The sequence below is a fragment of the Gouania willdenowi genome, chromosome 14, assembly GCF_900634775.1.
Source record: "Gouania willdenowi chromosome 14, fGouWil2.1, whole genome shotgun sequence".
NCBI classification, from domain to species: domain Eukaryota; kingdom Metazoa; phylum Chordata; class Actinopteri; order Blenniiformes; family Gobiesocidae; genus Gouania; species Gouania willdenowi.
Window position 1 is genome coordinate 836,901 of NC_041057.1, and position 14,361 is coordinate 851,261.

Consider the following 14,361-nt stretch of genomic DNA (forward strand, 5'->3'; position numbering starts at 1 on the left):
ATAAAGTTCAGTGAGAATATAAAAGATAAATAATGCGTTTCAGAGTCAGAGTGGTAGCATTCATAAAACATATAAAGGCAGTGGGAGGAGCCAGCCTGTCATGGTGTCATTCACAATTTAAGATTTATGTTGTAAACACACAGGTCTAGTTCACTAATAAAAGTGTATTATTTAACAACTTATAATAATACACTCGACTCACATTTTTCTTAACTCAAAATTCTAAATGCTAATACAGAAAGTGTTTTTCCAACAAAAAATAAGAGGAATTGAAAAATTAACAAGTAAATATGGGTTTTATGATGTTCATTTTTAGGTAAAAATTATAATGATGTAATTGATTTTGATTAGAACATGAACTGAAAATACATGCAAAGAGCGCGCACGCACACGTGCACTAAGGAGGAGTGGCACATTGAAGGATTTCAGGAATTAAAGCAGCTCTGATGTGAAACACGTGTAATCTGTGAGATTATTATGAATTACTGAGTAACTTTATTTGATGTTGACACACTGGGTGGATCATTATTATTATAAAGGGGAGTGGTGGCCTAGTGGTTAAGGACGCTGGGCTTGTAATCGGAGGGTTGCCTGTTCAAGCCTCACCTGGGCCATAACTGTGGGATCTTGAGCAAGTCCCTTAACCCCGAACTGCTCCCCAGGTGCCGCAAAATGGCTGCTCACTGCTCTTCAGGGATGGGTTAAATGTAGAGGACAAATTCCATTAATGTAATAACAATACATGGCCAATTAAAGGCGAAAGCCCCGATTTAATCTTAATCTTAAATATAAAGTTCACCTTTAACACACAAACAGAGGCGTGGCTTAAACCACACCTGTATTTACTTTATTATTCACACATTAATGAGTGTGACACACACACACACATACACACACACACACACACACACTTTTCTTGACAACACTGGAGGTCCACGTATGTCAGAACAAAGTGGTTAAACCTGAACTGTGTGCGTGCGTGTGTGTGTGTGTGTGTGTGTGTGTGTAAAAAACTTAATTAACTTCTCATTCATAATTTATTTGCTCATTATTATTAATTGAAGTTATTTTGTTTGGACTGATTTCTTATTTATAATCATTATTAATATGCATTTTTTTCATAGATTTTTCTTGCTTATTATTAGGGATGTAATGATTCACTCAACTCACGATACGATTCTCTCACAGGGGTAAGGAATAATTTATGAACATGTTTAAGAGTAGTAGGCGATTCCGTCCGCCACCTACGCTTCTGGACGGATAACTTATCTTTGACATGATGAGTGCTGTTGTTTGTTTCAGGTATTTTCTTCCACTACTTGTTTACAATGAGCTGACCAATCATGGCAAAGTCAGGTCCAACGTCACTCTCTAGGTTGACTGTTTGTAATTACAAACAAATGCATGGCTGGTTAGATTCCTGGAAATGCACCCTGTAGTTTTGATGCACGCAATGCACAGCAGTACCAGTAACATGCAAGCGGGGTTGCCAGGTTGGGGGCCCTAATCAGCCGTTTAGTCTGAGTATAGGCTGGGCCGGCCATGCCTGGCACCAACGCTCACGTCACGTCTGAGTGACGTAGTTCAAACAAGAGAAGGATAAATAGATAACGCCCTCTGCTGTTTAAAAAAAAGAGCATCGATATGAACCGTGACACATATTAATCGATTTTTAACTGCCATACGATTAATCTTTACATCCCTAGTTGTTATTATTATTATTATTCATTATTTTATTTCTTTAATTTTTAATTGAAGTGTACTAGTTTTTTTTAGGTTTTAGTCTTTGTCCAATCACTGAGCTTCTCTCTGCTCTGTGTTTCCTCAGAGATTGAACAGGATGGAGAAAGAGGAGGTGGGAAAGGGGCGGAACAAGGACTGGCATGACTACGCAGCCATCCAACGAGACGCAGCTCGATTGGGTACGTCAAACTATGACTGCCACGTCATTTAATGATGTATAATAGAAAGAACGATACGATAAAATAAGGCAAATAGCTTCAAAATAAACAATGAAAAACTAAATAAAAGTTTAATAATCAGACAGAGGACTGTGCGGTGGCAGTGGTAAAGTGATGAAGTACCAGGTGTGTGTTCCCGTCCCACAGGAAATGGCGAGCAGGGGAAGGCGTTTCCTCTGACGGACGCTGACCGTGTGGACCAGGCCTACAGAGAGAACGGATTCAACATTTTCGTCAGCGACCAAATTTCCCTCAACCGCTCCGTCCCCGACATCAGGAACCCAAAGTGAGTCCAACCTTCTTCTGAGAAGTGAGACATCCACACTGAACAACATGCTAAAGTAACGCTAATGCACTAAAGTAACGCTAATGCACTAACGTGCTAAAGTAACGCTAACGTGCTAAAGTAACGCTAACGTGCTATAGTAACGCTAACGTGCTAAAGTAACGCTAACGTGCTTAAGTAACGCTAACCTTGCTTAAGTAACGCTAACGTGCTAAAGTAACGCTAACGTGCAAAAGTAACGCTAACGCACTGAAAGAATGCACTAAAGTAACGCTAACGTGTTAAAGTAACGCTAACAAGCTAAAGTAATGCTAACCTGCAAAAGTAACTGTGTGTGTGTGTGCGTGCGTGTGCGTGTGTTGCAGCTGTAAGACCAAAGTGTACGCGGAGCAGCTTCCAAACTGCAGCGTCATCATTCCCTTCCACAACGAGGGCTGGTCGTCTCTGCTCAGGACCGTCCACAGCGTCATCAACCGCTCACCACCATCACTCATCGCAGAGATCATCCTGGTGGACGACTTTAGCGACAAAGGTACACACACACACACACACACACACACACACACAGACACACACGGTGACCTCTTATAGCCTGATGAGATGTGCTGCTTGTGTTTGAGCTGTAGAAGAAGTTGTTGATGGTGAGAATTGTTTGGTTGTCTGAGAGTTTTTCATCCCGAGACGACCAAGACGTGACTGTGTTTGGTTAGCTTAGCATGGAGCAACCAGTCCCAGAAGTTTGGTTAGCTTAGCATGGAGCCACCAATCCCAGAAGTTTGGTTAGCTTAGCATGTAGCCACCAGCCTCAGAAGTTTGGTTAGCTTAGCATGTAGCCACCAGCCCCAGAAGTTTGGCTAGCTTAGCATGTAGCCACCAGCCTCAGAAGTTTGGCTAGCTTAGCATGTAGCCACCAGCCCCAGAAGTTTGGCTAGCTTAGCATGTAGCCACCAGCCCCAGAAGTTTGGCTAGCTTAGCATGTAGCCACCAGACCCAGAAGTTTGGCTAGCTTAGCATGTAGCCACCAGCCCCAGAAGTTTGGCTAGCTTAGCATGTAGCCACCAGCCCCAGAAGTTTGGCTAGCTTAGCATGTAGCCACCAGCCCCAGAAGTTTGGCTAGCTTAGCATGTAGCCACCAGCCCCAGAAGTTTGGCTAGCTTAGCATGTAGCCACCAGCCTCAGAAGTTTGGCTAGCTTAGCATGTAGCCACCAGCCCCAGAAGTTTGGCTAGCTTAGCATGTAGCCACCAGCCCCAGAAGTTTGGCTAGCTTAGCATGTAGCCACCAGACCCAGAAGTTTGGCTAGCTTAGCATGTAGCCACCAGCCCCAGAAGTTTGGCTAGCTTAGCATGTAGCCACCAGCCCCAGAAGTTTGGCTAGCTTAGCATGTAGCCACCAGCCCCAGAAGTTTGGCTAGCTTAGCATGTAGCCACCAGCCCCAGAAGTTTGGCTAGCTTAGCATGTAGCCACCAGCCCCAGAAGTTTGGCTAGCTTAGCATGTAGCCACCAGCCCCAGAAGTTTGGCTAGCTTAGCATGTAGCCACCAGCCCCAGAAGTTTGGCTAGCTTAGAAGGATTTTAAAAGGCCACATTTTCTGATTTTTGGTCACATTTTTTTATTTTATTTTTTTCTGTATATAATTAATCTGTGACTCCTCCTGAGGGATCCACACTCTGTAATTTAATATTTGGCTTCGTGCTGAGAACCTTCAGCTCGCTCTGCACAGGAGGATGTTGGTGCTGCTATGAAGGTTAGCTTCACTATCCACCTCCTCTGGGCTCGCCATCTGTCATCACATCTCAGAGCGTGTAGGACGGGAGGGTCCGACATACGGCCCACGGCACAAAACCACAGGAAAACCAAAATAAAACCAGTTTAAAACCACCAGAAAAACCAGTTCGTGTTACTTTGTTGACAGATAATAACAGATCTTTGTTTATTTGAAGAAGCTTTGAAACAGATTTCATGGATTTATTTTAAAGTCACAATTTAGTGAAAAGCTCGTCCAAAAAATGTGCGTTTTTATGTATTTGTTCCTCAGAGTGTGTGTGTGTGTGTGTGTGATGGATGACCTCTGAGGGGCGGAGCTCTAATGAATGCTGGATGAATTAAGGAGCGGTGATTAGAGCGGCCGACCCCCCGGCCCCTCACCTGCTCTCCGTGGGGAGGTGGCCGCCCTCCATCGCTCTGCTGATGTTGAGCTAATGGGCTGATTTATGGCGGCGCTGTGAAGGTGAAGCCCCGCCCCCTTCCTCAGAGGAAGCCTCATTAACGACCTGCAGTAAAAACAGGAAGAGGTCACACGGAGCCTGGAGAGAAACCACACTGATGTTCCTTCAGTCTTTATCAGAATAATAATAATAATACTGAATATACATAGAACAATATTTATAAATATATTAATTAATACACAACAAGAAATCTAAAGATAATTAAAGATTCATTGGAAATATTTTGTTATCCTTAAATATTATTAAGTGTATTTTGTGTCTTAATAATTTATCATCATAAAAATCCCAAAATATTTATAATTCATTCAGATTTTTATTACAAACAGATTTTGAACACTAGGTGGCGCTGTATTGGTTTAAAATACAAGCCTTTGGTTACTCTGACTTTCTTCTTCTGAGTCTCAGTGGGTCGTAAACGGCGCCCCCTGGTGCTTTAATTGTGTTCACAGAGCACCTGAAGGGGGCGCTGGAGGAGTACATGGCTCGGCTGCTGAAGGTGCGAATCCTGAGGAATAAAAAGAGGGAGGGGCTTATCAGGACGCGGCTGCTGGGAGCGACGGTGGCTAAAGGCGACGTCATCGCCTTCCTGGACTCGCATTGTGAAGCTAACGTGAACTGGCTGCCCCCCCTGCTGGGTGAGGACACGGTCTGACCAATCACATCGCACCACGTTACGCTATCTCAGCGTGTTGGGTTTGCTGCTATGCATAAAACACTGTTATTTCCTTAGTTACTATAAAACATTTAACAACAGTTAAAGCATGGTGTTAGCTTAATGCTAACATACAATAGGAAATCTCATAGACAGGCTAATGGAATGATCATTTTTCTTATAAACACGTAAATGAGTAAGTAATGTTACAAACTATAGTAACTTTTAACAAAGTGTTTGATAGCTTAATGCTAACATGTAATAGGAATTCTGTCTGGCTAACATAATTAGCATTGTAGCATTGAAAGTATTTTTTTTATTTGTAATGAAATTAACTATCCTCACATGTTAAACTCTCTCCTTTATTTGACTTTAAATGTTCAAAGTCATGCTGCTCTTTGAACTACATGCTAAGCTAAGCTAAGCTAGCTGTGCAGGACTGATTAAAAAAAAAGATGATAAAAGGATGAATTATGTGGAGTTTATGGCATCTATCGTGTTTCAGACCGTATCGCTCAGAACAGGAAGACCATCGTGTGTCCGATGATTGACGTCATTGACCACGACAACTTTGGCTACGAGACGCAGGCGGGCGACGCCATGCGCGGCGCCTTCGACTGGGAGATGTACTACAAACGCATCCCCATCCCCCAACGGCTGCAGAACCCCGACCCCAGCGAACCCTTTGAGTGAGTGAGGGGCGGGGTTAACCCTTTCATCAGGAAACCACTCGGTTTCACATCCTCTTATTTTTAATGTTGTTTTTTGTGTTTTTGAGTTATTTTGTGTATTTTTAGGATTTTTTATGTATTTGTTGGTGAATTTTTGCTGTTGTTTGCATTGTTTTTATGTCATTTTGTGTGTTTTAGTTGTTTTCTAACATGAACATCCTACTCTTCCCGTATGAAAGCTGATGAGGTTCTCGTTTACTGGGAATATCAGCAGCACCCAGTCCCTCCCATTAATGAATGGATGGATGAATGAATGGATGGATGAATGGATGGATGAATTCCCAGCAGCAGCAGTGTGTTCCTATTGTAATGGAAGCGTTTCATCCTTCAGCTCCATCTCTGACCTTCATCATGCAGAATGATGGAGGATCTCAGCGTGAACTTTAATTAGATCCTAAATGTGAGCTGGAATATTCATGAGTCGTTTCCTTCTTTCTTTGACTTCCACTTATCACTGAGTGAGGAGCTCAGAGCAGAGCTTGAAGCAGGTCACAGTAGGTCAGAGGAGCATGTTGGAGGCACATTATTTCACTCTGACAGAACAATTGATCTATTATTATTATTATTATTCTATATAAACAAACTATCTGTTTAGTTTGTGATGAGGAATATTTATTAACAATAATGTAGAATTCTGCTGTAATAATCCCAGTGTTCATTATGTCTGCTGTCGATGTTACCATAGTGACTGGATTAGAGTCTGAGGGACAGCACGTGTGAGTGAGCTCGTCTGTGTACAAATGAGCAGTTTTCAGAGCCAATCCTCTGTGTGTGTGTGTGTGTGTGTGTGTGTGTGTGTGTGTGTGTGTGTGTGTGTGTGTGTGTGTGTGTGTGTGTGTGTGTGTGTGTGTGTGTGTGTTCCTCAGGTCACCTGTGATGGCAGGAGGACTGTTCGCTGTGGACAGGAAGTGGTTTTGGGAGTTGGGGGGCTACGACACCGGGCTGGAGATTTGGGAGGTGAACAGTACGAGATCTCCTTTAAGGTGAGACAAACAAACGCTTCCTTTCCTTAATGTGGGTCAGCTCTTAGCTACACTTTCATTTCACTTTTATTTTGAAAGGATGGCTTTTATTATTAAAGTAAAATAAAATTACAACGAGAACACACAAAATAAAAATAAAAAAACAATAGTTACTCCAAAAACCTACAAAACGACGACAAAAACGTACAAATCAATAACAGAAATACACAAAATGGCAACAAAAAACACTAAGTTTTCCCACACACGTATAAAATCACTCCAAAAAATAAATCAGAAAACAATAAAAAAAATACACAAAATGACAACAAAAACAAATAAATCGTTTACAAAAATACTCACATACCTGAGATGCACAAAAACACACAAACTACAACACAAAATGACACAAACAGTGAAACAAAAAATGCTCAAAGCAATGACAAAAAAAACCAAAAACAAACAAATCGATGAAATACAAAAATACACAAAAATAAACATGAAGACACCAAGAACACACAAAAACCACAAATAGGCATCAAAGAGAGTCAGGACTGCTGCCCAGCGGTCGTGTGCTCTGATTGGTCCTCGGTGTTGTTTCCACGCTGACCTTAAAGTGACACACACACATTTATCCATCGCTGCCATGTGTGTTTTTCATCTAGTTTTTCTCTGCTGTTGTGGACAGATTGTGTTGTTCACTCATTCTTTGTGTGTGTGTGTGTGTGTGTGTGTGTGTGTGTGTAGGTGTGGATGTGTGGGGGGAGGATGGAGGACATCCCCTGCTCCAGGGTGGGTCACATCTACAGGAAGTACGTCCCCTATAAAGTCCCTGGAGGAGTGAGTCTGGGGAAGGTGAGGCTAGTTTAATATTAACCAGTGAAACCATCACATGTTTCATATATTTAGTTGTCCTGACATTTGTCACAGACATAAACACAATAGATCTGTTCATAAATGCACTTTAACAGAGATGAAACACAGCCTGTTCTTGTGGGTTTTTAACCCAATCACTCGCCTGCTAAGGCTCTGACACACTCTGATGATGATGATGATGATGATGATGATGATGATGATGATCATCAGACTGAACACAGAGCAGATTAAACAGACTCTCATTGCTGATTGTAATTTGACACCAGCCTCAATTTCTTAAGAACTGTTTCAGCTGCAGTTTTAAATATGATCTTATTATGTTTTACATGTACAACTTGTAAAAATATATTACATTATTGCACAGATATCAGGATATATTGTGATATAGCGTGGTACAGCAGGATATATGAGAATAAATCCTCATATCATGATATATTATCATAATTGAGGATATCTACGTTTATATATTAGGATATATCGTATAAATCTATATCTATATAGATATATATGTGTATATATAGATTATGTGCTGATATATTGTCTTCAATGCGATGTTTAAACCCTGAAGCATGTGAGGCATTTAGAGGTTTTCAGATTAAAGCGTGTGAACTGTGTGCAGAACCTAACTGATCCTTGTCTGTGTGCGATTGCTTCTCCCTGCAGAACCTGAAGCGCGTGGCTGAGGTGTGGATGGACGAGTACGCAGAGTACGTGTACCAGCGTCGTCCCGAGTACCGCCACCTGTCAGCGGGAGACGTGACGGCTCAGAAGGAGCTGAGGAACCGACTCGGCTGTAAGAACTTCAAGTGGTTCATGAGCGAGGTGGCCTGGGACCTGCCCCAACACTACCCTCCAGTGGAGCCCCCTGCTGCTGCCTGGGGGGAGGTGGGTCACAACCAGGAACTTACCTTTTTATTTGCCTATTTTGCCCCTTTTCAAAAAATGTTGATACTTTAGCTCCTTTTGCTAATAATTGCCCCGTTTTTCTATTTTTTGTGCATTTTTACAAGTTAATTTTGACACTTTTATCTTTTAATATTTTTAGTCACTTTTCATCCAAATAAGCTAACTTCTGGCTAATGAATAACACTTGTTTTCTTTTTTCCTACATTTTGCCTGTTTTTGCACCACATTTTTGCCCTTTTCCATTATTGTTTGCAACATTTCTTCATTTAAGCTCTTTATTACTGTTATAAACCACCTGTTTCCTCTTTATTTGACCATTTTTTGGCTCATTTTAGTCACTGTTCACTCTTTTTCTTGCCACTGTTGGAGGATTTTTTGCTACCTGTACCATGTCTGCCTTCACTTTCTCGTTAAAAAAAAGGGACTGGATCACGTTGGGTTGACGGCCCACCGGTACAAAGATGGCCAGATGTCCAGTCCACCCATGATTGTAAACAATCTCTGTCTTATTGTGTGTGTGTGTGTGTGTGTGTGTGTGTGTGTGTGTGTGGTGTGTGTGGTGTGTGTGGTGTGTGTGTGTGTGTGTGGTGTGTGTGGTGTGTGTGGTGTGTGTGGTGTGTGTGGTGTGTGTGTGTGTGTGTGTGTTGTGTGTGTGTGTTCCAGATCCGTAACATGGGGTCCGGCCTCTGTCTACAGACCAAGTCGTTTGGCTCAGGGGCCTCCATGCATCTGGACAGCTGTGTGAAGAGTAGAGGAGAGAGCAGCTGGAGGCTGGGACAGGTACAGTAGATCTATTCATTTTAATACCAGATAATATTGGTTCATTTAGAACCAATAATAATAATTCAACCAGTACAGCTGAGCTTTCATACATTCCTGTTGTTTATTGTCAGTGGATCGTCTATAAATTAATGATAGACATAAACAAACAAGTAAACAAGATTTAATGTCAAATATATTCACATTTTATTTGAATATAGTCCAACTAACAATAGTCAATATCATCCATCTTCTATAGCTTATTGGTTGCTGGCTAACATCCTTAGCAGGACGCCCAGACTTCATCTCCCTGGCAACTTCATTCATTAATTTTCATTAAAAACAACGTTATTCTGTTTCCTCAGCGTTTTCTCAGCTTTTCCTCAATGTTTCCTCAATGTTTCCTCAGTGTTTCCTCATTGTTTCTTCAGCATTTCCTCAATGTTTCCTCAGCATTTCCTCAATGTTTTCTCAGCATTTCCTCAATGTTTCTTCAGCGTTTCCTCAACGTTTCCTCAGCCTTTCCTCAGCGTTTCCTCAACGTTTCCTCAGCGTTTCCTCAGCGTTTCCTCAATGTTTCCTCAGCATTTCCTCAATGTTTTTTCAGCGTTTCCTCAGCGTTTTCTCAGCGATTCCTCAATGTTTCCTCAACATTTCCTCAGCGTTTCCTCAGCTATTCCTCAATGTTTCCTCAACATTTCCTCAGCATTTCCTCAATGTTTCCTCAGCCTTTCCTCAATGTTTCTTCAGCAATTCCTCAGCGTTTCCTCAGCGTTTTCTCAGCCATTCCTCAATGTTTCCTCAGCATTTCCTCAACGTTTCCTCAGCGTTTCTTCAGCATTTCCTCAACGTTTCTTCAGCATTTCCTCAACGTTTCCTCAGCATTTCCTCAGTGTTTGTCCAAACTGGAAGTGTATTTTTTAAGAAGTGAAAACAAACACTGAAATAAATGTTTTTATTTTTATCTTTAAACTCAAAGAATGAAATGCAGGTGAACACATAAGTCCCGCCCCCTGCTGTTAGAAGGAAGAACAGATGATGGTGCTCTGCTACCTTCAAAATAAAAGCTTGTGTGTGGTTTTTGGCGTCTTGCAGGTTTTCACCTTGGGGTGGAGGGAGGACATCAGGGTGGGGGACCCTCTGCACACAATGAAGGTTTGCTTTGACGCTATTTCCCACAACAGCCCCATCACACTGTACGACTGTCACGGTATGAAGGGCAACCAGCTGTGGAGGTACAGGAAGGTACGGTAGGCTCCACCCCCAACGCACACACACACACGCCATAGCAGCACAGTTACTTAAGTTCAAATTAAATGAATCACAATTACTGAGCCTTTAATAAATAATCTTTATTAAACATAACCTTCCTCTTGTGTTAGCTTTCTGTTAGCATCTCTAATGCTAACGGCTCAGTTTGACCCATGTCTTAAATAATCTGTAAAACACACTAATAAATATTATCTATCATGTTTCTCATCTATTGATTACCTTGTTAGGTTTCACTATACAAATAGATTTATTCTAGTTTTTTGCAAAAATGGTAAAATGAGTTTATATGAAACATATTTTAATGATTAATAACTGCGTATGTGTAAGACATAGAACTGTAACATGGTTCACCAGGTTTGCGTTTAATGAAATTGTAATTGACAGTTTTTATAGCATGTCAATGCTAATTACAATGTTAATTATCTCAATTACAATTAAATTATGATTACAACAGCAACTGATTTTTCCAAATTCAATTACTATTATAATGATGTCATAGTTGTAATTAATGATCAATTCTGCAATTATAATTATAATTGAGCCCAAACCTGATTAAAACGCTGAGTCATGTTTTTTAAACTTTCTACTGAAACCACCTGATGCATCACTTCCTGTGTGTACTTTCAGGATAAGAGCCTGTTCCACCCGGTCAGTAACAGCTGCGTGGACAGCGACGCCTCTGATCGACGCGTCTTCATGAACGTTTGTGATGCAGCGTCGCCCGGGCAACGGTGGGCGTTCGCCAAGACCAACGCCACCATGTTGGACCAGTTCAACGCTTAGTCGCTCTGAGATTAAATCATAATCCAGACTTTTTCCCACAGGTTCATCCTGCGACTCAGCCAGGGGATGGCCTGGGTTAAACACACACACACACACACACACACGGGGTTAATGTGTGTGTGTGTGTGTGTGTGTGAGTCTTCCTCCTTCAAACCTCTTCCTACGATCCTCCTTTCCACTGTGCCACGCCCTTAAATTTATTTTATTTTATTTTTCTATTTAAAAAAAAGATGTCACTGCCACTCGCCTTGTTTGATTTCAAATTAAAATGATTAGTTTTTGTGACTGTGATCCAACCCATTATTTAATATTATTCAGTAATTTATTTTGGAGGGTCAGTCTACCACAACCTTTATTTTGCAACTTCTTTTAATTTTATAAAAAAAATGTATCACTGTGCCATCACCCTGGATTTTATTTAGTTTTATTTAAAATTGTTTTTTTTTCTGATGTTTTTCTTCATTTCTCCATTTCCTGAAAAATGTCACCATTTAAAATGGACACCAGATGAAATGGAACACCGGGTTTTCTGGATTTTATTTTTATTTTATTTATTTTTTCGGCTAAATTGTGTTTTTCTGATGTTTTGAGATTAAAACTATTATTATTTTTATTGTTAATATTTAATTTTTTCCACTTTTCTTAATTTCCTGAAAGATGTCACCATTTAAAATGGACACGAAATGAAATGGAACACCGGGTTTTCTCCTTTAAAACCAGCTTTTCTGTGTTTTCTACTGGTTTATTATCAGTTTAATGAAGATAAAATCATTTTCTATAAATAGGAAATAAATACAAAGTTTAAAATGAATGGAAAGGAACTAAAGATTCTGTTGCATGAAGCACTTCATGACGGATAAACTTGAATGGATCTCAGTGCCTTAGTGTGTGTTTGTGCGCACGTGTTTGTGTCGTTTTTTTTCTTCTTTTCTGACGTTTCGTGTGTTTCTCCGTTTGTTCTCGCGCTCATCAAACCATCATGTTTTTGGTGTTTGGTTAAAAAGTGTTTTTTTTTTGTTGTTATAATTATCAAAGATTCCAGCTATGGAAGAGGATTAGAGCCACGGGAGACAAAAATTCTGTACGATTAACGTTAAAGTTTAACTTTTTTTGCAGAATTCAACATTTTTTTTGTGATTCTGAAATTTTTTTTCTTAGACTTTTGAATTTTTAACTTTCAGACTTTGAAATTTAAACTTTTCTGCATTATCCTTTTTTTGTGTGAAAATTTTTCCTTCAGATTTTACAATTTCAGATTTTTACAGAACTTCACTTTATTTCAGATAATGTGATTTATTTTTCTTAGATTTCATTTATTTATTTATTTTTTTAAAACATTATTTTGGGTTTTCAGATTTTGTTTAATTGAATTTTAGTTTTTCTTCTCTTTCTCTTTTTTTTTTTAGTTTTCACTTATTTCAACCAAATTTATAATTTTTAGAATTGTGACTTATTTTTTTCCTGATAATTGTAATTTCTGAGGCTTTCCTTGAGAATTTAAAGTTTAAATTCTTTGTAACTCTGATATTTTTTTTGTTTGGCCTCAGTTATGAGATAGTTTTGTTTTTGATGAAACATTTGGATCTGAGGGAAAAAAACTCCTGATTGCAGAGTTTATGTTTTTTTTCTCAGATTGGAGAGAAAATCTGTCTATAATCTGCGTCTATAATCTGCGTCTATAATCTGCGTCTATAATCTGGGTCTATAATCTCTAATCTCCCTCAGGCTTTAATCCTCTTTCACAGGAAATGAACCAAATCAATTTGAATGTGAGAAAGTTCAAACATTGATTTAAAGCCTGATTCATTGTTTGGTTTCCATGGATCCTCTCTCTCTCTCTTTGTTTGATCGTCCTTCACTGTGATTGGTCGGCTGTGTTTTTTGTCCTGATGCTTTTCCGTTTTTTTCTTCTCAGAGCAAACTTCAGTTTTTCTTCCTGAATTCTGAGCTCGTCAACATTTTGTATCTCAAACTAAATCCATTATTTTTTTCTACTGGCGTGTTTTTAACGCCCTCAGGAGGAGCTGTACGATATTTGTGCTGAACGCTGTAAAATAAAAGGAGTTTATATTTGATGGAAGCTTCTGTTGGTCTCAAGTTTGTCTGAAATTCATAACCTGAAGCTGGTGTCAAATTACAACCAGGGGTGTTAATTACAGTAGCTACAAAACAAACATTTAAGTGCAGGAAATGACTTGAATTTCCCTTGTTTTATCATCTAGTACAGTAGTGAAGCTGGTGTCAAATTACACACTCCCAATGCCTGCCTGACTGACTGTTGGTCTGTTGTTGTGATGCTGGTGTCAAATTACACAGCCATGATGCTGTGTGTAATGTATGTAAACACAGTGAAGTTAAAACATTAAAACCCAAATTCAAACCTTTCTGATCGGAACAAATCAGATGAGACAGGTGTCAAATTACCAGGCTCTGGTGCTGTGTAGCAGGTGCTCTAATCATCATCCTTTTATCCAGACGTGGGAACGTTTCGCTCACATCCTGAGTGCAGGAAATTAAAGCCCTTTTCCCGTCAACACGTTTTTTTCTCGTCACCGTAGCGACGGGAAAGTCTTTCATCTTTTCCTCGGCTTTTAGTGTCAATAATATTATTGATAGTAATAATCCTGTCGGAATAAAGTGCTGAAACTCTCGCACTTTATGGCGTCTGGAAAAAAGACACGACTAACAGCTGTTGGGTTCACACAGACTCTAAAATAACACATGGTCTACGCCGTTACCATGGAAACGTGCACGAGTGAAAACGCTAGTTTGAAATGACAAGTCAATGATTGGGAAGAAATTAGAATAAAATAGATGTAAAATAATAGATCTGTTCCTGTCATGTTTAGTGGAATGTTGACTTAAACCTTCTGTTTGAAGCCTTCAGATATCTGTTTATTTGTGGTGAAGTAAAGCTGAGCTCAGAGGAACCTTCCAGGTCGCACTGAG

General features: G+C 40.0%; 2 protein-coding genes across 2 annotated transcripts in view; both read left to right on the top strand.

Moving 5' to 3' along the window:
- The window catches only part of LOC114475967 (polypeptide N-acetylgalactosaminyltransferase 10-like), a 19,376-nt gene extending 18,039 nt beyond the window's left edge, over positions 1-1,337 (top strand). Inside the window, exon 11 of the mRNA XM_028467197.1 lies at positions 1,303-1,337. Coding sequence (XP_028322998.1) covers positions 1,303-1,337 — 35 coding nt within the window. The remainder of the gene's footprint in view (positions 1-1,302) is intronic.
- A 428-nt stretch (positions 1,338-1,765) lies between these two features.
- Positions 1,766-12,023, top strand: LOC114475380 (polypeptide N-acetylgalactosaminyltransferase 10-like). Its single transcript, XM_028466123.1, is given in 12 exon segments — positions 1,766-1,922; positions 2,109-2,247; positions 2,613-2,779; positions 4,924-5,109; positions 5,632-5,815; positions 6,724-6,809; positions 6,812-6,840; positions 7,564-7,671; positions 8,356-8,577; positions 9,262-9,378; positions 10,453-10,602; positions 11,257-12,023. Coding segments are annotated over 12 exon segments (1,626 nt in total). The 5' UTR covers positions 1,766-1,840; the 3' UTR covers positions 11,413-12,023.
- The last annotated feature ends 2,338 nt before the right edge of the window (positions 12,024-14,361 follow it).